The following is a 25,797-nucleotide window of genomic DNA, read 5'->3' as shown; positions in this document are numbered from 1 at the left end:
GCAAACACGAACAGGCCACACAGAAGGTGGGTATGACCATCTGGTCCCTGGAGGCCAAGTCACTGTTAAACAGCCCATCTTCCTTCCTTCCTGGAATTGCTGCAAACCAGTTAGGTAACCAACTTCCAAGTACCCCTAACATGCTGCCGACACAGCTATGGAGGAAGGGTGCTTGGGCATCAGTGTTTATGTGTGTGTGTCCATGTGCTTGAGTGTGTGTGTGCTGAGGACAGAGAGGAAGAGTGGAGTAAAGGAATAGGAACTAAGGGTCCTTACTCAACATTTCTGATTTCCTTTCCCCAGCCGTATTCCCACCACCACATAACTGAAAGGCTAGTTCACTCTTTGCACTCTTACCCAAGCCCCAAATTTAGCATCAGGAGGTCAAGAGATCAAGTGCTTCTAGACTACAAGGAGCCTGCTATCTTTCCCAACACTTAGATCACCTTTTTCCCTAGCGTTACAGTCTCCCAACCAAAGGAATCCCTTTCCATGACTTGCCTTTCCTTTCAGGGGAGGAAGGGGGCTTGGAAAAAGGAACCATGCCTGATATAATGCTGCCATTATAGCCCCTTGGCCCATCTGGACCTCTCTCCAGGGAGACTGATGCAAGAGGAGAAAATGTGGAGGCTGCCAGTTTTCCACAAATCTGTAACCTCGGGGGAGAAAGAAGGAAAGGGGGCAGTGGGGCACATGGAAGCTATGGAAGGGACTGGAAAAGAGCCATAAGTACAGAAGTCATAAAGACCCCATTTCTCCTTAAAGTGGCTGAGGAAAGCCTGGCCCAGCTCCACCCACTCAATGATATCATTGTTTTCAACAAAAGTGGGTTTGAGAACGCCCAGAGAGGCCCCCACTGAGGCCTCAACTGCTAGAACAGGCAGAGGTCTCACCAGTTCCTGGGAGATTAAGTGCTTAGAATTGCAGATAAGGAGGGAAAACTATGTGAAAGCCCAAATTACATAAATAACCAGGGTAAGGACAGATGTTGCTTCTGCCTGGCCTTCTAGGGTCATAGAAAGAGAACAGGACACTACTTTACACATAGTTTTTATGCGTGGATCCCCACCATGATCCTGCAAAGTTAGTGACTGAGGATTATATCTACATCTAATGAGAAAACTAAAGATCTGAAAAAAGAAGTGGCTTGTCTGAGGTCCTAGCACAAGCTAAGGACAAACCCAGGGACTGGCAGCCCTGTTCTGCTACCTACTCACGCAGGAAACTCAGATTGGCCCTTGAATCCATCCCCCCCCTTCAGCCCACCGTCAACCCACCTCCCAGTCTCCATGATTCTACCCTGTAAACATCTCTGTAAGGCATCCCCTTCTCTCCATATCAGCTACCTCTTCCCTAAATTCGATCACCATAATTTCTCTCTCAGATCATAATAAAACTTTTGAAGGGGTCTTCATTAGGTTAGCTCCTTCGAATCCATCCTATGCTTCGGTTGAAGTAATCCTTCTCAAATGCATTTTGGATGCTATTCTATCTGACCTTCAAAATATTCTTCAGTTCCCAACTGCCCTCAAGATAAACAGCTAACCCATTTGAGGAGCCTTTGAGGCCCTTCAAGGATTCACCCCTGTCTACCTGGCCAACCTCTTCTCTCACCATTTCCTCCAGCCCCGCCCCCCCAACCACAAAGAACCTCTTTACATCTCCACATGTTACTCTTGCCCTTGGGGCTTTGTTTCTGCTACTTGTCCAGCTTGAATATGCTAACTCTATCACCCTCCTCCCCCCACTCACCTACTTGTCCAGCTTGAATATGCTAACTCTATCACCCTCCTCCCCCCACTCACCTACAAAGCCTTGGGGCTTTGTTTCTGCTACTTGTCCAGCTTGAATATGCTAACTCTATCACCCTCCTCCCCCCACTCACCTACTTACTCTTGCCCTTGGGGCTTTGTTTCTGCTACTTGTCCAGCTTGAATATGCTAACTCTATCACCCTCCTCCCCCCACTCACCTACCTACTTCCTGGGGAGTGAAGCTGTCCCTTCTCCCCAGTCCAGGGTAGGTTCCCCTTCACCAGGGCCCACAGTGCCCTCTACTTCCTCCACTATAGCCCTACCACGTTCTGTAATAGTTTAATTCCCTATCTCCTCCACTAAGCTCTAAGCCCCATGACAGCAGAGACTGTGTTTTGCTTGCCACTGCTTTCCTGGGAACACCCACGACCTAGCTTAACACCTGCCACATGGCTGGCACTCAACAGTATTTGTTAAATGAAGGAAGAGAAGGAAGGAAAGACAAGAAGTTAAGAGCTCCCAATGAGGAGTCCAGAGCTCAAGCCCAGTACAATAGAGACTCTCATCAGAAAAGCCAATGATTTGGGGTGCCTGGTTGGCTCAGTCGGTAGAGCATATGATTCTTGATCTCAGGATCATGAGTTCAAGCTCCATGTTGGGTATAGAGCCTACTTTAAAAAATAAATAAATAAAGAGCCAGGGATTCTCTGACCCAATGTCTGCCCCCAACTGAGCTTAAGCAAGACCTACAACTTGCCCCAGGGTGCCTGCCCAAGGGCCTATTTATTTAGTATTCAAGGTATCAGCTAAAGGTCTGTGTATGGCACTAAGTTCTACACAGAGAAAGAACAAGCTCATTTTCTTAAAATCAAAATATTTCCTGGGTGAAGTGTAAATGCAGTTTCATTCTCAGGACAGAACCAGTCCAGAAGCTCCAGTATTGACCTCCTCTTCTAGATTTTTCTTGGGATCCTCATGTTCCGTTGCCCAAGCACAAAGTTTGGGGAGTGGAAATATCCTCCAACTTCTAGGGAGTCTAGGTGAAGAGCCTAGACTCATCCCGGAAGCCAGGGAGAAAACAGAGGTCTTGAAGGTGGGATTTCCACACTTCTCCCAAGTCCAAAAGTATATCCATATATCCATCTGCATCCCACCTACCAAGCTACCAAAACTTCTCAAGAGGCTTTTTCCCCCAACCCTAAGTTGTGAAGAAGCTGCTTCTGTCTTATGCTCAGCCCCCTGCAGTCCATGGCTCCATGGCTCCATCCACTAGGTATACCTGTATCTACTGGACTCAACCTGAATTTCCTTCAGTGGGGAGGCCTGAGGGAAGAGCTTCTTCTCATCTCATGTGTAAAAAAATACAGCCTAGCTTTAGAGTATACCTCAAGCATCTTTCCTAGCAGTACCCCACCTACCTCCCAGATCACATGGTTTTACCTGAGGGAAGAGAGCCCAACTCAAGTAAAAAATCAGAGACTAAAAAACTGAGCTTCAAGGCACTGAAATCTTTGGGTAGCAAGCTGTGGAAGGAAAATAAAGCCCTTCCCTATTCCCTACGTAACACCCTTCTGAATGAAAATGATTTGGCTGGTTGGAATACTGAACTCCTAAGAAATTATTAGCAGTACAGTATGGTTCCCCTTGATCCAGACCAAATATGTATATATTAATTTCTCAGTGTGAATTCCTTTCTCATTCTTCCTTTCACCTCTCCTCCCTCCCTCATCCAAAGCTTCTCTTCCTTTGGATGAACCTAGAAGGTAAAATGCTAAGTGAAATAAGTCAAACAGAGAAAGACAAATATGTGACTTCATTTAATGTGGAATGTAAAAGCCAAAACAAATGAAAAACAGAAACAGGCGCGTAGATACAGGAAACAAATTGTTGGTTATTGGAGGGGCGCACGCTTGAAATAGGTGAAGGGGATGAAGAGGTACAAACTTCCAGCTATAAAATAAACAAGTCATGGGGATGTCATGCACAGCATAGGGAATATAGTCAACGATACTGTAATAACTTTGCATGGTGACAGATGGTCACTACACTTATCATGGGGATCATTTCATAATGTATAAAAATATCAAATCATATGCCCCTGAAACTAAGAGGATACTGTATGTCAATTATACTTCAATAAAAAAGACAAAAAACAGCCTCCCCTCCTTGCTCCTGCAAGACAGAACTCCAAGTAACTGTCCTTAGGGAAGCTTTCTCTATCCCCAGTCAGAAAGTCTCTATTCCCACCTGCCTCCTCAGCCTTGTACTTTCAACTCTATTATTAAATTTGTAATCTGCCTTGAATCATGCTGCTTGTATGTTTTCTCTCCCGCAGAGAGCAAACTGCCAGAGGGCATGGATCTACTCCCTACAGCACATAGTGTAGGAGTTTATACGTATGTACTCAAGCAACATTTGCTGAAATCAACCTCGTGGAATGGAGCCAAGTAAGCTGGCTTAGAAGACAGGAGATCCATCAACTAATGAATGAATAAACAAAATGTGGTATATCTATACAATGGAATGATATATAACAACAAGGAGTGAAGTACTTATAAATGCTATTCAACATGGATACAACTCACAAACATTACCTTAAGTGAAAAAGACACACAACCCACACACACACACACAAATGCTGTATAATCTTTTATATGAAATATCCAAAATCGCCAAATCAAGACAGAAAGTAGATTAGTGGTTGCCTATTGCTGATGGGGGTGTGGGAGAATGAGGAATGCCTGCTCATATTAGTTTGTAAGGACTGCCTTCACAAAGTACCACAAACTGAATGGTTTAAAAAACAGATTTATTTTCTCACAGTTCTGGAGGCTAGAAGTCTAAGGTCAAGGGGTTGGCAAGCCATGCTTCCTATGAAAGCACCAGGGAAGGATCTGCTCCAGGCCTCTCTCCCAGCTTCTGAGAGTCCTTGGCTTGTGGCAGCATGACTTCAGTCTTCACACAACGTTCTCCCTGTGCACATGTCTGTGGCCAAATTTCCCCTTTTTATAAGGACACCAGTCATGCTGGATTAGGGGCCCACCTTACTCCAGTATGATTTCTCTTAACTGATTAAATCCACAAGGATTCTATTTCCAAATAAGGTCATTCTGAGGTCCTCAGGGTTAGGGCTTCAACATATGAGTTTGGGGGACACATTCAACCCATACAACTGTTAATGGCTTCTTTTTTAGAGTGATGAAATGTTCAAAAGCTAGAACATGTGGGGTTACACAACTCTATAAAACATTCAATTGTATACTTTAAGTGGATAATCTATATGGTATATGAGTTATAGATCCATAAAGCTGTTTTTAAAAATGGCAGGAGAGTTGGGCTTAAAGAGTGTGCCCAAGCTCAAAAATCAACCCATTGGTGAGAGTGTGTGAAAACAAGTTCTCTCCACAAGGACTATAGGATGTAACTTAGAGAGAAGCCAAAGTAAATGTGCCTTTATCCATGTGTTCCATGTAAAGTCCCCTGATCCACTGATTGAAACATAGAAGGTGATCCTCTAGAAGTACCTTCCAAAGAATACAAGGGTGTTCACTTCAACATTGTTTGTTAAAAATGAAAAAAAAAAAAAAAGAAGAAGAAAAAGAAGAAAAGAAGCAGCTTGAATGCCCATCAATATGGGGGTAATTACATTAATTGTGACATCTTTATTATTACTGAATCTGGATGATGGGTACATGGGGATTCATTATTTTATTCTACTTCTGTGTGCATTTGATGATTTTTCATTATAAGAAATTTTCAAAGTTAATTATGGCATACACATACAAGGTAATATTATACAGCCATTAAAAATTGTCACATAAAAAAATCATCTGATAAATTTACATGGAAATGTGTCTGTATATGCTCTCACATTCTGCTGTCTGACTGTAAAATGGTACAGCCTTCGGGGGTAGAAGCTGTGGAGTGAGAGGTACAAGTGATGAAAATTTAAACCATTTTAAACATATATGCTAAATGACCTTGCAACTCTATCTGTAGGTATCAATCCTATAGAGATGTTTGCAAATGTTCTTAAAGACAGTGTGTCAGCTGATTACTGCAGCATTTATTTGTCGTAGCAAGAAATTGGAAACCTAACTCTCCATTAATAGGGAAATTAATAAATTTTGATCTATCCATTTAGTGGAATCCTATGGCACCATTAAAAAGAATGAGACAGACCTATAGATATGCTAATATGGAAAGATAGTGAAGATAAATAATAAAAAAGCCAATTACAGAATAGCATATAAAGCATAATCTTGTTTATTTTGAAACTCTATTAGGGCCGCCTGGGTGGCTCAGATGGTTAAACGTCTGCCTTCAGCTCAGGTCTTGATCCCAGAGTCCTGGGATGGAGCCCCGCATCAGGCTCCTTGCTTGGCGGGGAGCCTGTTTCTCCCTCTCCCTCTGCCTGCTGTTCCCCCTGCTTATGCTCTCTCTCTCCCTCTCTCTATCAAATAAATAAATAAAATCTTAAAAAAAAAGAAACTCTATTACTTGTGTAATTTTTTTCTAGAATTTTATTATCAAACTTCACACACTCCAAGAATTTCTTGCATAAAATTTTTTAAATGATTTGATGATTGTCCATGTTCTATTTCCAAGTGAAAAAAATACATATAAAACTGAGGATATAGTATAACCCCCTTTGATTAAGTTCACATGGAAATTTACAAAGGGTTAAAAAAAACAACTTACATCAAATAGTAAGTTCGGGGTAGAAGCTCCCGCACTGGATGCCTGCGATCGGCAATCGTTGTTATCTTAAGGTAAACAACCTGATGGTAAAGGGATCCTCAAACTCAAGAAATCAACTCCTGACTTCCTGACTTCCTCCAAGGGCATGGCTTCCCTTTGCTCGGACAAGGGTCCATCTAAGGCCAGCTGACAGCTTCCTCCCATTCATTTTATTCCATGCTCCCGCTGAAGGGCCGCCAGGAGAAATAAGCTTGAGACAAAAGAAAACCAGGGACATCCTTCCTTGCTACACAGGCAGCCCTGGCTGCGGGTCCCTGGAAGGAGAGAGAGCCGGAACCGGCAAACACATCCTGACCTCCTCGTCGGACAGTTCAGGGCTTTGCCAAGGGAGCGATTGGGCACTGACTCCCAGGCACAGAGAAGATGTACAGTTTGGCTTGGCTGGAGAGCCCCGCAAAGCTGTATTCATGAGATACAGTGAGGTCAAACTGGCCGTAGCTGGAGAGCAGGAGTGACTTTCCTCTCACAGGCCATGGGCTCTAAGGTCAACCCTCCCAAATTATATTTGGAAACCAACTCAGGGAAATTCTCTATTACTTCATTCTTTTTTTTTTTTTAAGATTTTTTTTTTTTTTAATTTATTTATTTGACAGAGAGAGACACAGCAAGAGAGGGAACACAAGCAGGGGGAGCCGGAGAGGGAGAAGCAGGCTTCCCACCAAGCAGGGAGCCGGATGTGGGGCTCGATCCCAGGACCCTGGGATCATGACCTGAGCCGAAGGGAGACGCTTAATGACTGAGCCCCCCAGGTGCCCCTCTCTTACTTTATTCTTAACGGTTTTTCCAACCCTGCAAAATACAAATAATAGCAATTTTTTATTGCAATTTTGTAGTGCACCAGGCACTGTGTATGTCCTTTGGGAGCATGACGTTATTGAATCCACACAACATCCAGCAAGGTGGCCACTATTATTAGCCCCACCAAGGGGATGAGGAAACAGATTCACAAAGATGAAGTGACTTGCCAAAGCTTACATCGCCAGTGGGGGCAAGGAGCCAGGCTCTGAAGCCATATGCACCTGGACGACACTATTACCATACACTTTAGTCCAGATCCTAATCAGGGCCTAGGACTGTTAGAAGGAAAGGGATGAGGGAGGGTAGGACAGGGAAGTAATACCAGTTCTAACAAGACAGAACATACTAAGCAAGGACAAGGCTCTGAGAAGAAACATCTAGCCACAGCTAAGAGCCTGGGCTTCGGAGTCAAACAGATCTAGCTTCATATCCTGGCTCTGCCCTTCCCTCCCAGGGGCCCTGGAGCAAGTCACCCTGCTCCATTCCTCAGGGTCCCCATCTGCCAAATAAGGCCAAGACAAGTCCCTCCACCTCAGAGTTGTGGTGAGAATTCACTTAGATGAACCACCTAGAGACCTCAGAACAGTGCCTGCTCTGTAGGCATCTTCTACATGGTAACAGCTATAATTACCATGATTATTAATATGTGACCATCATTCCTCAGCCAGAAGTTACCTGAAGGCAGACTGAGCATCTGAGAATATGACCGGAACTTAGGAAATGCTGATAAGTGATAACCACACACACACTATTTCTCAATATGTTTTTCTCTTGTCACTTCATACTTGAAGACAGTCACAGGGGCCACATGCAATGCTATGCATTACCAAGACATTTCAGAAAACATTTGTTCTTGCTTTTGCATTAATAGAAGTTAGTGTGTATTGAAACCTGCTTGTTAAGTGCTGGGCATTGTACTGAGCACATCCAATACATTATCGCTAAACCTCAGGAGATGTATTTGTTTCCTGTGGTTGCTGTCTAATTAACATAAGCTTAGTGGCTTTAAACAACAGGAAATTAGTCTCTCCTGGTTCTGGAGGCCAGAAGAATGACAATAGTCCTACCAAGCCAAAATCACCGTGTCAGCAGGACTGCACTGCCTTTGGGAGATGCCATTCCTTGCCTCATCGGGCTCCCAGTGGCTACCTGAATTCCGTGGCTTGTGGACACATCATTCCAGTCTCTGACTCTATGGTCACACTGCCTTCTCCTGTCTATGATCAAGTCTCCCCCTGCCTCCCTTTTATAAATATAATTGTGATTTCACTGAAGACCCACCTAGATAATTCAGGATAATCTCCCCTTCTCAAGATCCTTAACTTAATCACACTTACAAAGACTCTTTTTACATATAAAGTAACATATTCTCCCGTCCCAGTCATTAGAACTTGAATATCTTGGGGAGGGGCCCCTTTTTCAACCTAGCCCATGAAAGTATTAATATCTACTTTCTATGCATGTGGTAGAAGATAGTAAGAGACAGGTAGATCTGAGTTTGAGTCCTGGCTCCGGCTGACATTGGATAAATTATTAAACTCCTTACACTTGAGTTTCCTCATTTATAAAATGTGAGTAACAGTAATACCTCCCTGGAAGGGTTGCCATGAGGATTATATAGAGCAGTATTGAAGTGCCTCTGCACAGTAACTGGCTCTCAGTACATGCTCACTAAGGAGTGAATATTATTATGAATATAGATGAAGAAATATTCAGAAGGCAGGTGACTTGCCAAAGGCCACCTAACCAGGAAGTGTCAGTGCCTAGAACTAAATCTGGGTCTCTCTGGCACCAAAGCCTGAGCCTGTTCTACTCTATGGGTTATAATGTTTCAGGTTTAGGTACTCATGGCCTTCAGAATCAACACATCTAGGTTATTTCAATTCCAGACACTCCCTGATACTCTCTTCTGGCAAATGTAGAACTGCATCCCTTCAGATGAGCACTCTTAATTACTGAAACTGAATTTATGCAATGGACCCTAAGATAGCAATATCATGTCCCCTCCAGTGATTTGGAAATAAAGACCCTGCTTATGCGATAATTTGGCTTGCAAAAAGATCACATCAGATAGGCTGGCAGTCCATTTTGTCTGCAACTCCAGGGGTTCTGGACAACATGGGAAGTGTAGATGAAATCAATCTCAGTTTGCAAAGCTACATTTGGAAACTACATCTCAAACAGGACCACGAGGTGTCTCTGGGACAAGGTGCCTAGCACAGTGCTTGGAATTTGTATCCGCTTATGCATTCACTGCCTCAGAGTCAACATGGCAGGGTTAACTTCAGTTCCTGATGCTTGAGAAAATGTTTGAAGTAAATTTCAGACACTCACAGGTAGCTCTCATCAAATTCTCATGTCCCCACCCATCCACTCAACCATTTCCTCGGCACCAGGTTCCCTGGGTTACACGATCTCCACTGCAGGGAATGGGGAGCCCAGCTGCATGCCAAGTTTGGAAAAACATTTTGAATGCGTTAGATCTGCCAAATACTTGGTTAAGGAATGATATCCTCTAATTTCTTAAGCCATGTGTATTTTAAGTGAAATGTAATCCATATGTCTGTTGACTCATTTCAATGCGACTCAGTGAAGCATGGTTTACCAAGAGCATTGGGATAGCGTCTAAGCCTTTCTTAAGCTTCTCTTTGATCCAGGAAATTGAATTTTGCCAACAAATGAAGCTCCTGACAAGAGAGGGTCAAACAGAGCTGTCCTTTATCCTAGATAAGATGTTAAAGTCTACTCCCAACTCAAGAGGAAACTAGAAAAGTGGAGGCAGCAGAGAGTGCCATGGCCTGGGTGTAATCAGGATTTTGCTCTGGATCAGTTACACATTTATACCAGGCTTCCTTGGAAGAGAAGTGGAGCACCAGGAGGTGGTAACTAATCCAGACTGTCTCTCCTTTACTGCCCTTCTCCAGTCCTCCAGTATTATACAATTCAAATAGAGTTGAGGGAAAAAGGAGAAAATTAGGGTACTAGATCACTCCATTAGCAGTGAATGCTGTTGATTTTCCAGGTTGTCTCTTGATTTCCAGGACAACAAAAGCAGTCTCCTTCCCAGTGGCATCTCTGAAGGACTAATAAGAAATTAGAGAGATGAGGAGAGATTAACATCAGAAGTAATCGTGGATGCTACAAACACTGAGCCTCTAAAAGTCCAAATTCTGCCCTGACAGTTACTGTTCTCCATGAAGTCTGGAGGTAGACATACACACAAAAGAAAACAAATGTCCACTCTTATTAGCTAGACTCGTGCAAACAGGATCTCCCTTTAGCTAGCTGGCTGGAGCACAATGAATGGAGTGAGACCAAAAGATATTTCTCTCTTTCCCAAGCCAAAATCTGAATCTTAATCATCATTTCTACTCAAGGGAAGGACAGTATACCAAGGAAATTAAGAGTTCCAGAATGTGCTCAAGAGACCAGCAGAGAGAAGTGCATGGCCAAAGGTCCTCTGGGCAGAGTGCCCACTAGTTGAGCTGCTCGTGTGCTTTTGAAGGTGACCTTGTAACCTAGTGATCCTGCCCTCGAGTAATGCAGCCCAGTGAGCATCCTGCAAGCTGATTCAACAGTTCATTGGGCCCTCCTTGGGAAAAAGCACAGAAGGGAGAAGGGAGTGAGCCAGAGCCTACATTTCCTGGAGGTGTTCATCTCCCTAGACGCTTACAGCTAAGGAAGATTCCATTTGATTTCAGCAAACAAATTTTCGTCTAGTAGAGCTTCTGGGTTGATGAGGCAGTCCTCAGGGCATGGGGGAAATTATATGCAGAAAAAATATTATGGATTTATGCCTCAAATCTGTGGCTTGTGGAAATAGCAGCCTATAATTTCTTCCCTGTCATTTCCCTTCTCGTGTTTGTGTTGCCTAAGTGGTGAGTCCTGAGCTAGCAGTTTGTCCTCAACTTCAAGGTCCATGGTTTTGGGGCATTTGCCTTTATCCCAGTGCCCTATTTTCAAGGATGTCTCTATAACTGGAGAGCAAACTCCCTAAGGTCGGAAGTTCTTTTCCATTTTTCTACTTACACCATGTCCTTTAAATAGGTAGTGCAATAAAAAGCTCTTAGAGCCCAACGGGGACTAAATCCCCATTTTAGAGATGAGAACGTTGAGACCCAGGAGAGCCAGCTGGCTTGTTGATCACTTCTACATCATCTGTCTCTGACCTCAGTACTCTCTCCACGTACAACACTGCCTCAATCACAAGTAAGGCTCTCCTAATAACAGCTGTGCACCAACCTTGGCGGATTATGTGTATGCATGTGAGTAAATGTAAAGCAACATTATACATACTTTTATTAGAGTAGAATACTACCTTCAGATATACAGTTGAATCTAAAAAAACAAGTATGGAACAAGATATATAGTATAGTCTCATTTCTGCTCCTCCCTCCCCAACAAAAATAGCAGCCGGTATGTGAGTTTCTGTGCAACTGTGTTTATGAGTATCTGTGTGCGTGTTCTCACACACACGGAAAAGGTCCAAGGTATGCCCACCAAACAGCTAACAATGGATTCTCCTTGAGGGTGGGAGACTTTCACTCTTTTACTTATATATTTTGGTATTGCTACATGTTTTACAACAAGCATGTATTACTTTTGTAGTTAAAAAATCATGAGCAAGAAATAATAGTAGCTGCCATTTACCGAGTATGGACTAGAAGCGAGGCAGTGTGCTGGCTTTCCACACACCATCTCATTTCATCCTCCCCATGGCTCATGGCATGGGCTATCTTTATATCCCAGATAGGGAAACTGAGACTTAAAGAGAACATACAGCTCCGTAAGGGGCAGAGTCAGGATCTGAACCTAGGACTGTCCGACATGAAAGCCATATTGAGATTAGCCCTACAAGGCCACTCCTTTTTGCCTGCACTCAATAAAGGGTGTGCGTCTCCCATGGGAATGCCATCCATTTATCCTGAGTTGCTTCACAGCAGGAAAAGGCTGCCACTTGTCATGTTATTGAATTAAGACAACTTGGGGTGTCTGCTTTCTGAGCTGAAGGCCCGTTTGCTACGTGCCCACTCTCCCAGCCCATGCCCCTGCTCCTCCATCCTCACCATTCTTGGCAATCTCTCCATGTGTGAATTCCATTAAAGGTCTGCTCACTGCTATTTTGGGCCATGCATTAGCACTCGGGCTTTGACTTGATGGGAGAAGGCCAGACACCTCAGGATGATGAAAAATAAATTCGAAATGTCCTCTCCCTTCCCTCACAAATCCCAGAAGCCCTTGCCCAGAGAGGCCTGAGAATCCAATATATGGGGAAATGTATGGGGGGTGGGGAACTACAGAGAAAGGGAAACTTCATAACCTATCAGGGGCTTTGAACTTGGCTGTTGCTTCTACTTGGAATTGTCATCTCTTAGCCGTCCACAAGGTTCACTTCCTCACCTCCTTCAGGTCTTGACTCCAATATCAATTCACCACCAAGGCCTTTCCTGGCCACGGTTCTGGAAAGCCCCTCCCTCCCTCCCGACCCCTCCCCCCACCCCCTACTTTGGTTCCGCCATAGCGCACATCTTTGAGCATACCACAGTTCACTTGTTCATTTGTTTACTGTTCCTGCCACTGGAATATAAGCTCCATAAGGGCAGAACTGTTATACTCACAGCCAGGTTCCCAGTACTGACACTGGGGCCAGCAATGCTATGGATGCATAACAGATGAATAACAATGAATAAATCCGTTGAGGAAATTAAGAACCAGAGCTTGAGAAGTCGCCTGGCACAGAGCCTAGCTTCCCCTCAAGTATCATGGGATTACAAAAACTTTAACGCAGCAATTTGAAAAAATCAGAAAAGCCTCACTCCCCCACCCCCCACCCCGAGCTGTTCTGAATCCGGACTCACAAGCCCCATGAATGAGAAGGCTTGGGGAAATAAACACACTAGGAAGTCGTGTGCAGTTAAGAGTTCCGCTTGCTAACACATGTTCAAAAACAAAAAGCCCAATTTAGATGAAAATAGCAGGAAGCCGTCCCCCAGGGATACCTGGTGAGGTCATACTGCTTGGCTCTGCTGCTTCCATTTTTATCAAGTCTCCTGCCTTCTGCCAGCTCAAGGAGGCCAGGAAGCACATCCAGCCCCCTGCTGCTCACTGGGAAACCAAAGGGCTGCCTGGAGTAGCCGACAATAGAACATGAGGGCCCTGCTCTGAAGCTCTCATGTGGGACCATAAAACTCACCACCGTGCCTGATCACTCACCGTGTGCTCTATAATATAAGCACCTTGTGCACACTGCCTATTCACAACTACCCTATGGAATTAGCATTACTATCCTCATTTTTTAGATGAGGACATTGAGCTTACACAAATTGCAGCAATTTGCCCCAGATTACACAGCTAGGAACTAAACCTCGGTTTCTCCAGACCCAAGCCAAGAACACGAATGACCCTAGTCTCACCTCTCTCGATTAGGTTGTTGGGCAACCTTCGGCAAGTGCCTGCCTATCGCTCTCTGATTCAAAGTTTCTACAACCATGCATAAGACCATCGTGTCCAGGGTTTTCTAAGACATCTTCCTCCTCGAACTTCCTATGGCCCCTTGCACAGGTTCCAAAACCCAAGGGAAGGATGAGTCCGGGGATCCCATTTACCCATGACATCCCCCCCATCACTTGGACTGCCCAGAGGAAGCTGAGGGTTAAATGGTCCACTTGAGGCCAAATAGGACAGATTAGACTCAGGTGGCAAGGGGAGACATTCAGCCTGGAGCTGGAGGGCTGGAGCCATGAGAAACGGAAGCAGGTTCCTGAGAGACCAACAAGAAGAGACCCTCTGAAGGCATTTTCTGCAGGACCAGAGGAAGACAACACAGGGAGAAATCCCAAACAGGCAGAGTCGACACCTTCTGGGGCCATAGACAGCCAATTCTGTTCCAGGCAAATGGGACAAAAGGAAGCCATTCTTGGGGTGGTTTCACTGTTAGGAGGAAAGTAGCAAAAATGATTGAGATGCCCAACTTCCCAACTTCCCAGAGGCCACCATAGACTGGAGGCAGAGGAAAGATGTGGATGAAGCCCATTGCTGTACATGCTGCTTAAGGCATGCTTTTACCACACTTCCAACACTACTCACGCTCCTTTGCAAGTATCCAAAAGCCCAAATTTGGAATAATTTATGTTCTTGCTTTCTACCTGAGCTTAGCAGCCATTCCCATCCTTCTGGATATGGGAAGGTCTCTATCCATCTCTTTCTTGGCAGTGATGCATCTGATTACTCATCTGCTTCCAGGGGACTCCAGAGGCTGCCAAGAGGAGGCAGGCAGTTCTCTGAGCCATGCAGCCTTATCTGCGAGGTCTGTGAGGCAGAACTAGTTAGTGGGAAAATACCAGAAGCCTCAGCATCCCCCAGCCAAGTAAGGAGAACGCTCAGGCGGCCAAGCAGATTGGGAATGGCCGACGAGTAGCCATGCTTATGTCTATTCACCTGCTCAATAAAATGAATCAAGATACAAATGCACTTGATGGCAAATCAATGTGGAAATATTCCTGAGCCAGGCAGCCACCCGAGATGAATGAGGTTAGGAAGATGGAGGAATCAGCCTGATGAAGCCAGGAGACTGCTGACCATGCCCTTCCTGGCAGAATCTCAGACTTAGCTGACCCAGAACACATGGAGCAGCCTGCATTTGAGGCGCCAAATCCCACAACACTCCGCCCTGCCTCTCTCTCTGCTTTCTGCTGTTTTCCTCTAATCTCCTTCACTTCCTGCCATGCGCTGTGCTGGAGCTAGTAAGTCAGCTGCCAAAGTCCTCCATTCCATCCCTCCCTTCGTCACACACACACACACACACACACACACACACACATACATACACACACCCCTGTGTGCCTGCAGTGAACTCTAGGAGGCCCCGGAAATACAGCCAGAGGAAATTCAAGGAAGACATTAAATGGTCCAGTAATTTCACAGCAAGTCAAGAGATGGGGGATATGCTGTCTTTGGAAGACACTCCCCGCAAAGGAACCAGATTGAGCGCTTGGTGATTTCACAAACTGCTTCCTTCCAAAACAGTGGCACCTGCATCCGGCGTTGACATGGAAGTGAACTGTTTCATTATGGATAAATGAAGAGTCCACTTACTCATTCTTCTCCAGGTCCAAGATGAATTCTCGCCCCTCGGCCGTTACCCTGAGCTCAGCTTTGAGTGGATGCTAGAAGCAACAACAAAAGAATGTCAGTTCCTAAAAGCAGGGGACAAGGCTCCCAGGAACAAGCACAGTGCTCTGACATTGATCCACAGGAAGTGAACGAGAAAGGGTCCACTGCATTTCCAGCCCAAACATGAAATGACTTCAGCCCCCAAAAGACCCTGTTCCCCTCCCCCACCTGCCTCCTCCTCACACACAAAGGAAAGAAACTCCAAGCTGAAATGTGATGTAAGTGCTTCCATGCAGGTCTGGTCAAGGCAAACACTCGACAACAGGATCTTCGACAGTAAATTTTCTGTGCAGTCAGATCTGGATTCAAGGGCTAGCTCTCACACTGCAGTTGTGTGAACCTGGGCACGTTACTGAAGCTCCCTACAACTCAGTTTCCTTATTTGTAAAACAGATAGTAACAGTCAGCCTTATGGGAATCTTGTGGCAATTAAGCGACATAGTAAATGTAAATAATGTCACAGAGCCTGGCAACAGAGAAAACCGCTGATACTTGCTGTCTATTATCGAAAATACCGGGAGTACCCTCTTCCGAGTGAGTTTGTATTTTATTTCATTTTGTCTCTCAGTTAGGATACCCCCCAACCATTTCAGAGGAGACAACTAGGAGAAACTCTAACTGAAGTTTTGTAGGTCCAAAAGAAGGTACATTTTAAAAACACATGAGAAAAACTTACAGATGGCCAAATGAGCAGCATACCCAGAAGAGATCATTTAAGATATCATACAAATGGCCAATAAGCATGAAAAACATGTTCAACATCACTGGCAACTGCTCTCCACCAAAAAGCAAAATTTTTTGAAGAAACCTTTAAAAAAAATCACAGTGACAGATATTTTTTAAAACCCATCAATCACAATGAGCATACTGAAAAATAGGCACTCTCAGACCCTACCAGTAAGAATTTAAATAGATATCAACTCAGTGGAAAATAATTTGACAGATAGACCAAGAGTTTTTAAATGTTTAGACCCTCTGACTCAGTAACACAAAACTCTATCTGAAGAGAACAGAAACACAGGCAAAGGTTCATACACAGGGATGCTCATTACTTTAATAATGACTAATGAAATATAACTTGAATGTCCAAAAATAGGAGAATAGTTAAATGATGATCAATCATATGACAAAACACTCAACAGTCATTAAAAATGACTTTAAATAATTTTTAAACTATCAAGAAAGTATACATGATAATTATTAAGCACACAAAGGCTCAAAACAACACTGTATATTTTATTTAAATATACTTTTGTAGAAAGAAATAAATCAAAAAGTTACCATAGTGACCTCTCAGCAGTAGGACCATGGTTGTTTTATTTTCTTTGTGCATCTTTCCATGTTTTTAGAATTGCTTTTATATTTTAAAATAGAAAGGGATTTTCATCTCTTTTTACCTTATTATTGTGGAAAATTATGCAACTATTGATTCCGTTGAAAACTACAACAAAAACCTATGATGTACTATATGCTGGCTAACTAAACATAATAAAAAAATAAAAATTTAAAAAATTTTTTTAAATTTTAAAAAAGAAGGAAAAAAAATTCAAGTCATAATAAACTTCCATGATTCAACAATTCAACTTAAGGTGGTTGAACTAATTTCGAAGGGAAAAGTTATTTATTTGAAATGAGATATTTACATATTTAAGCATATTAAAAACAGGACCAATTCTTTGGTGTTCTCTAACTTGGGACCAAGGAACTGATAAACTCCTGAAGTTGACCCCAAAGCTTAGTTTCAGCATCAGAGAAAGTGGGCCCACTGCTTTGCCACGTCTGGCTGTAGGGGCCTTCCTCTTCCAAGCACACTCTGCTTTCTATTTGCCCCAAACTGCACTTCCCTTTAGGGTCCTAGGCACTGGGCATCCCTGAGACATTCAGGCCACCAAGGGCTCCGATGAGATCAGTATTGCATTCTGATCCAGGAAGCTTGGGCAACCCTGTCCTTTGTTATTTTTGTACTAATTCATCCTATTGACTTCTCTTAAAAAGGGACATTTCAAAACCATGGGGAGAGGAAGTTAGGTGGTTGTTTGCCCAGTAACTTTCACTAAGGGATCCACATCTCTGTTTCTGATGCCCTGATTCAACTCTGATAACACCTATTCTGGCTGCTGATCCTTTGCCACTTTACCCTGGGATATTCCAGAACAAGGACCCTGTCCAGTGACATTAAGCATCAGGGACACAGTCCCAAGTGGGCATCTGAGGAAAAGTACACAGCAACAGAGCTGTAGCAATTCCCTTATTCAAGGAGTGGATGTCCATGTGACAGTCCACACACAAAAAGGAAAGTTGACACAAATCAAAGCACTGTCACCTCTCCTCCAAAGAGACACAAGCTGCAACCTGAGTACAAATATTTACAAGTGGGTAATCCAAAAATATTTCTCTCTGGTGTGGAAGATGCTCAGATACTGATATTTAAAATATGTTGTCATTGTTTCCAAGGGACACTTCAAGCAAACAATGAAACAGCTCTATCAGGATCTATGCATCTTCCCTGTTGACTTTTCCCTTGCAACCCCACTCTGTGTTAGGAAAGGGCAACATCACCTCTCCTAGGAGGTGGAGGGAGTCGACGCACTGGTTATACTTCCCACAGGGAAAGGTTAAAATTCCTTTTCCTTTAAGGGTAGATTAAATAGATCTTCAGCTTCACAGGGTATCAGAAACCTGTCCTACATATGTGCACCGCCCCCCTTAAGATCTAGTACAATACTTATTATTCAGTGACTGTTCAATTAATCTTTGATGAATGAATTAATTACATAAATGAGAATAAGAAGCCGGACTGAAACCTACCTTCTACTCTCTCTCTGACATTCATTCATTCGTTCATTCAACAAATACTTATGGCACCAGGCACTGTGCTGACTCTTCCTACAAAATACAATGACCCAGATTCTGGGCAGACAATGGCTAGGAATAAAGACAGGATCTGGAGCTCCACTTTGTTTCTCAGGCCCTTCCTGAGGATGCCCGGCATCCCACATCTGGAAGGAACAAAGAACCTCTACAGAAAGTATCGGATCCATTCCTCGAGCAGTAATAGGTATGTTGGACTATCCAAGATCCTAATTTCTAAAAATAACCTGCTCTAGGAAGGCATCCATCAATCTGTCTAGATTTTTCCTGAGGCTATTTTCAGCCTTTCCTACTTTTTGATGAAATGAGGTTCATGCATTTATTGTCTTTACTTACTTTCATTTCTCCCAAATTTGTTGCTGCAAGTTCCCTTAATAAATTCAAATGGAAGCATTCTGGACACGTGTGCATTACCCTAGCTGTAACTTCAAGGATTCCAGGCATTTCTCCTCTCCATTTACCTTTCCACAAAGTCTGAAATCTTCCCTGACACAGCTCTCTCTCCATTCTCTTCTACTATAATCTTGCTTTTTTATATGCTGCCCAATAAATCATAGACCCTTTGAGCCCCAAAGGACCTTATTAACTATCACTTCTCCCCAGCCCTCTCTATTCCTATCCCCTCGAAGCCCTATTTTATAAATGAGGAATCTAAAGTTCAGAAAGTAGAAGGTCCCATAGCTAGTTACGGGCACACAGCAACTGTCTTCCTTTCTAGCTCTTTAATGTCTCACTTGAACTGTAAAGACCAGAACCACAAAAAATATCCTAGATGTCCAGGTCCTCTTTGCAGAACAGAATAATGTTTTCTGTCTTGTTCCCAATCTCCTTGATAAAGCCTGTGCATTTTGCTGGTGTCATGGCCCAAGGAGCCTATTGCATTTTAAGATATATCCCCCAGTACTAGATTCCTCCCCTGTCTCTTAAAAATAGCTTGAATTATTATTTCTCTCCAAGTACATTATCTTGTCAGTAAAGTAAAGCATGTCTTATATAGAGCAAAAATAACAGTGACAATATTCAATCAATTCCATTTGAGAGCTGGTGATTTTTGTGACACATATTTGCACTTAGCTTGTGTCAGCATTAATAATTTTCATTTCCTCAACTAATAGCATTTGGAAGTGTTCTAGAAGTTTGTCACACAATGAAGGAAAGTCCCCTCTGGGATTTTCAAAACCAATGCACAGAGAGGATAGAGTAGGCCAGAAACAGAACTAATAGCAATGACGCTTCCAGGGAAGTTGAGAAGGTGGCCCCGCATCTCACAGAATGGACTTGTCAGCTCCTGGCTCTGAAAATGAAATATTTTGTGTCTTACCTTTTCTTTCGTGGGGCTTTCTGCAGTCTTCCACTGAGGTATTATTCGTTCATGCTGTAGCTGGGCGGTGCCTTCCCCATTTCCTCCTACCAATACAGGATGCACAACCATTGGAATTCCAGAACTCTGCACCCCAGCTAAGCTAGGCATGCACTGCCAACTGGGAAAAACCCCTTATTGGGTCATTAGGAGAACACCTGCTGGAGGCCAGGCTCTTGGCACTTAATATAGGTCAGGCACTCTGCTAGTTTTTGGCCATATTGTGGTAAACAGTGATAACAAGCTCTCTGTAGTCCTCACAGTTTACCTTCTAGAGGTGGGAGATGCAAAATACACAAATATTCTCAAATGGTCTAATAGGGTCATGGAATAAAGAGACACCAAAGAGGAGGTGCCTATTTTAGACAGGATGTTTAGCAAAGATGGTATTTGAGACCTGAGAGACGAGAAGAAGGCAGTCATTAAAAGACCTGGGGGAAGAGTGCCCCAGGGAGAAAGACCAGCAAGTGCAATGATCCTGCCTCAGCAGAAGGTGACTTGGCCCGTTTAAGGAACAAGCAGAAGGTAGAGGTAGCTAGAATCTAGTAAATGAGCAGGGAAGGTGGTAGGAGATATGGGTCTGATATCACAGAGGCCATGGCAAGTGTCTGGATTTTATTATAAATAGACTTGGAAGGCACTGGAGGGTTTAGACACAGAGCAATATGATCTGTGGTTGGTTTTTAAAAGATTCTTCTGCCTGCTGGGTGGAGATGGGGGGTACAATGGGGGAGGGGGTGGGCATAAGAATAGAAGCAAGAAGGCGGGGCTAGAGACCTGGTGAGAGATGATGGTGGCTCAGACTAAAATGAGCTCAGTAGAGAGGAATGAAGTGGTCGGATTCTGGGTATGTTCTGGAAGTCAGGTCCATGGGTTTTTAACCCCTGAGCTTCGGTATGCTCATCTGTAATATGAAGACAATGATACCGGACTGCTTATCTCACAGCAGTACTGGGGAGAGTCACCATGAAACTGCTCCCACATCCACAAAGCATCATCACATTACCCTGAGCTTCCTAATGGCAAGTTTACGTTTGTAGATCACTTCCTACTTTCCAAATCACTATCACTCCTCGGTTCCCCTTCATCCTCAAGACAAGATATGCAGCAGGATTTCTATTTTCCAAGAAAGGTGAGCTGAAACAAGTCTTTCCTTGTTCTAGGTACCACTCAAACACTTTTTGCAGATAACCGTAATAAAGTGGTGATTCCCCAAGACCTAGATAAATTAGTCTCCACAGGAACGGGCCAAATCCATAGGATTCCTGGGGTGGGGGTGAGGATTCCAAAATCTATTCTTTCTAAACCAACCACATCGATCACATAGAACACAATGAGTGGTGTGAGAGCTGGCTGGTAGAATGGCAGGATTATGAGTGATTGATGTTCCTTTCAGATTACTGATATAATGTATTCTCAATCAAAATATATCTGAAAAATAATCTCACTAGACAAGTATTAGATTCATAGTACTGGTAAAAATCAGAAGCAATGCATTCATTTATTCATAATGTGTTTTCTGAATGCTTAACTATCTACCAAGTACTATGCTAGGTACTTGATATTCCTGGGGGGACCAGAGAGGCCTATCCCTGCTCTGGTGGCTCTGATAAGTCTAGATTCTTTGCAACAAAAGGGAATTATATGATATTTAATGGAATGTTTAAAGGAATGAAATTATCTTTATGATTGCAAAAAAAAAAATACTGAAAGCAAGGCTTAAATAAGACAGGAACAGAGTACATCTTAAGAAAAATGGTTCAAAACTTTTAAATGAGGCAAAAAGCAAGCAGGATGCCCTTTCAATGTCACACTGGAGCATTGTTTAACAGGCCCTCCCATAGATCACCACATTTTTCTAGGGGAATGCACCTTGGTTTGACTTTTTTAATTTACAACAAATTAAAAAACCATACTGTGTGAAGTTACATGTTAACCGTAGATTTTTGTCTGGTAGAGATGCAAATGACTTCGGTATGGTAGAGAGAGAACTAAGAATTAAGGTTGGTTGACCCTATGGGGGCATTGACCACTTTTGTATCTGTCCCAGCGCATGACTTCAACATTTTCTCTGATGCTTGTACCATCCGTTCCTCTCATGCTTTGAACCAGCTTTACCATTCTACTCACCGCCTCATTAATGAATTGAAGGAATCTTTGCTACCCATTCATCCTATATTTGTATGAGTCATGTTAACTTTTTGAAAATTACACTTCTGCGATTTCCTGATGTAATCTACAGTCATTAAAATCATGTTTTTGGAGAATGTAATGACGTGGGCTCATAATGTGAAGTGGAGAATGCAAGGCACAAAACTGTACATATGGTATGGTTCCAATTTTATCAATATATATTTATAGGAACACACACACAAAGACTGGAGAGAAGAGGAGAGACTAGGAAAGCAGCGGAAAGAGAAGCCAAAGCAGAAAAACAGTGGAAAAAGAGAACGAGGGCGAGGGAGGCAAGCCAGGGAGGGGACCGACTGTTTTCTGCCTGCTCTGGGTCTCCCGGACCCCCACCACCTCCCGGGGCGCACAACGTGGAAACAAAGCCCGGGCTCCCAGGCTGGGGGACCTCGGGGAAGCAGACCCGCGGAGGTGCAGGGGGCGACTCCCAGGTCCTCGGGCCACCCAGCCCACCCGCCTCCATCCTCCCCCAGCCTCGCCCCCCCCCCCCCCCCACACACGCGCCCCGCCACTTACTTCTGGTCCACCCCGGCAGGGCGAGCGCCAGCAGGCAGAGCCGGACGGCGCCCACGCCCCCGGGCATGGTGGCAGTGGCCCCTCGCGCGCTCCGCGTTCACAAGCACGCGGCCATGCCAGCCCCCCGGCCAGGCGGCGGCGCGTCTGGAACCCACTGCTCGCCCAGCGCCTCCCAGCCCGGCTCCCAGCCATCGGCAGCAACGCTCCGCCCTCAGCTCCGCAGGGCTCCGCCGCGGGGTGGAGGAGGGGACGCGCCCGCCGGGAGGGGAGGGGAGGCGGGGCGGGAGGGACCGCCGGGAAGGAGGCGGGGGCACCGCTGGGAGCCGGGTCGGCTCAGGTGATGGGGAGCAGCGGAGGGCGAGTCCGAGCCCGCGGAGGGGCCGGCTTCATGGTGGGCGCGGCCCGGGGAGGGTCGGGGGCTCGGGCTTCTAGGAGTTAAACTGGACCCCTCTCTGCACAGGGGCCCGTTTCCTCTGTCCCGCACTGTGCTAGACGTCTTGGGTGACACCCAGAGGCTACTCATCCAGCACCGTGCCCCCGAGGCCGCTACGCTTGGAAGCAGGCTCTGAAAGAGTTAACCGAACCACCAGGCACAAAGAACTAAGTGCTATATGGAGTTGTTTTCTTAGCAGGACACAAACCAAGGAGCCATTCCTCTGACTGGGAGGAGTAGGGTAGTGGAGAGAGGGTTCCCAGGGGAGAAGACATCTGAGCACTGAGAGAGGAAGAGAAATGGAGCACCAGACAGAGAAAACGGATTAGACAAATACACTACGGCAGGAAAGCCCACGGGTTGTATTGGGGGAAAAACAGAATTAGGTATGGTTAGGATTTAGGGCTTTGGAGGGAAATGAAGCCTGAAAATAATCATAAGGACCTTACTTACTGAGGACTTACTATCTGCTAGAATAAAAAAAAAAAGTAACTAAGACAGATACAGCCCTTTCTAAGTGCCAGAAACTGTCCTCGGCGCTTTGCATAAATTAAGTTAATTAATTAATTAAAATCTAGGAAAAGAACTACCTTTATTGTCCCTTAACATGTGCCGGGGACTCTGGATACATCATCTGTTAATTAGCCCAGTAATCCCTGGGGTTATCCTGTTTTAGAGATGAGAAAACCAAACCTGAGGGGCTAAGTAATTTGTGCAAGGTCACGCAACAAATGTCAGAGTCTGGACTCAAGCCCACATCTGTCTAACTCCAGAGTCTGATACAGCACACTTTAATTTACAGATGGATAATGATAATCATTATCATTAATATAAACATAATATAATCATCAGAGAGAAGTGGCTTGCCTAAGATCCCTTAGCAAGTTTTGGCAAAGCCTGGTTCTAGAAACCAAGCCTCAGACCTCTTGTTATCTATTCCTTTCACTGAGCCTCTTTCTTCAAACCCAGGTTTGCACAACTCAACAAAATACTGTGTATTGGGAAGGACAAGACATTGCTGAAAATGATGAGTAGGTAGGTGGGTCTGTCAAAACCGCTGGGCACCCATGGGATAAATAAAAGATATGGTCTTGCCATTGGTGTATTTAGAGGCTGTATTAGTCTGCTTGAGCTGCCATAACAAAATACCGCAGACTGGGTGACTTAAACAATGAAACTTGTTTTTTCACAGTTCTGGAGGCCAGAAGTGCAAGATCAAGGTGTTAGCCTGTTGGTTTTCTGGTAAGCCCTCTCTTCCTGGCATGTAGTCGGCCACCTTCCCACTGAGTCCTCACGTGGCATCTTCTGTGCTTGTATGGAGATAGCAAGCTCTTCTCTCTTCCCCTTCTTATAAGGACACTAATTCCATCAGGTCAGAGCCCCACCCTTATGATCTCATTTAATCTTTATTACCTCTGTATAGGCCCCATCTCCAAAAACAGCCACCCTGGGGGTTAGGGCTCCAACATGTGAATTTGAGGGAGACACACAGTCCATAACATTTTCCTTTGACCCCCACCTCCCCAAAATTCATGTGCTTATTATACAGAAAATACATTCACACTATCCCAACACCCCCAAAAGTCTTAATCCATTTTAGCATCAATTCCAAGTCCAAAGTCTCATCTAAATATCACCTAAATCAGATATGGATGAAACTCCAAGTATGATTTATCCTGAGACAGAATCCCTCTCCACCTGGACACGAGACAACTTATGTGCTTTCAAAATACAGCTATAGGATAGACATTCCCATTCCAAGAGGGAGAAATCAGAAAGAGGAAAGGGGTGACAGGTCCCAGACAAATCCAAAACCTAGCAAGGCAAACTCCACCAAATCTTAAAGCTCTAGAATAATCCTGTAGTTGAATGTTATGCTGTCCGGGCCCACTTGTGCAGTGGTATCATCCCTACTGTCCTAGCCAGTGGCCCTACCTCCTCGACTCTGGGCAGCAGGCCCACACCTGTGGCTTTTTGCTGCAGTCCTGCATCTGAAGCACAAGGCAGGGATGGCCCAACTCCCTGAAACCAAGAGGAGGCCCTACCCTCTGAACCTGAGAAGGAAATAGCCTTGCCCTCTGGGCTAAGTGCCCTAGGCATATAGTGGGAATGGCAGCCTGATGCTCTCTGAATCACCTTCAGGGTCATTCTTCCCTTCTCCTGAAGGATAAAGCATATTCACAGCCAAATAGCTCAGCTGTCCTGTCCTGTAGAATCCCAGAACTCCAACAGCACTTCCTTTATTTTGTACCTTCTCTGTTCCCTTTGGTCCAAACTGGTTGCGTCTCTTGCTGGTATAAATCCCATCTCTATTCCTGGTTTCTGCTGAGATGTCTGATGAACTGCATGGGTGACCTCCTTATAGAGTGGTTGGCTAGGCACACCCTTGGTGCTCTCCCTAAAACATGCATTCTTGGTTTTTTTGCCACATGGGTGGGCTGAGAATTTTCCAAATCTTCAAACTCTGGTTCCTTTTTGCTTAGCAGTCCTTTCCATTTATCTCTCTCCTCTCATGTTTTATTATAAACCACAAGGAAAAACCAGGCCACACCTTCAAAACTTTGCTTAGAAATCTCTTTAGCTAAATATCAAAGTTCATCACTTGCAATTTCCACTTACCACAAAACACTACAACACGATTCAGCCAAGTTCTTTGCCACTTCACGATTAGGATCACCTTTCTGCCAATTTCCATTTCCGTCTTCTGCATTTCCATGTTCTGAGGCCTCACCAGAATCACCTTTAATGTTCACAGTTCTACCAACATTCTGTCCATGATGATGTGAGTCTTCTCTAAAATAATAGATGCTTTCTTTAACAGTTCTTCTTCCTCAGCCCTCACTAGAACTATCTTTAACATTCGATTTCTACCAACAGTCCCTTTAAGGCAACCTAGGTGTTTTTTCTAGCATGCATCCCAAAGCTTATCCAGTCTCTGCCTAT

The 25,797-nt window shown here is 44.4% G+C and overlaps 1 protein-coding gene across 3 annotated transcripts in view; it reads right to left on the bottom strand.

Moving 5' to 3' along the window:
- Window positions 1-22,604, bottom strand: part of ADAM19 (ADAM metallopeptidase domain 19) — an 81,280-nt gene extending 58,676 nt beyond the window's left edge. For all 3 annotated transcript variants that reach the window (XM_027605356.2, XM_027605357.2, XM_027605355.2), the window contains exons 1-3: window positions 22,422-22,604; window positions 19,677-19,762; window positions 15,407-15,477 (exon numbers count right to left, since the gene is read on the bottom strand). In XM_027605356.2, coding sequence (XP_027461157.2) covers window positions 15,407-15,477; window positions 19,677-19,762; window positions 22,422-22,488 — 224 coding nt within the window. In that variant the 5' untranslated portion in view covers window positions 22,489-22,604. The remainder of the gene's footprint in view (window positions 1-15,406; window positions 15,478-19,676; window positions 19,763-22,421) is intronic.
- Between the last annotated feature and the right edge of the window lie 3,193 nt (window positions 22,605-25,797).

The sequence above is a fragment of the Zalophus californianus genome, chromosome 5 (assembly GCF_009762305.2).
Source record: "Zalophus californianus isolate mZalCal1 chromosome 5, mZalCal1.pri.v2, whole genome shotgun sequence".
Taxonomy (NCBI): Eukaryota; Metazoa; Chordata; class Mammalia; order Carnivora; family Otariidae; genus Zalophus; species Zalophus californianus.
This window is presented reverse-complemented; position numbering and strand designations above follow the sequence as displayed.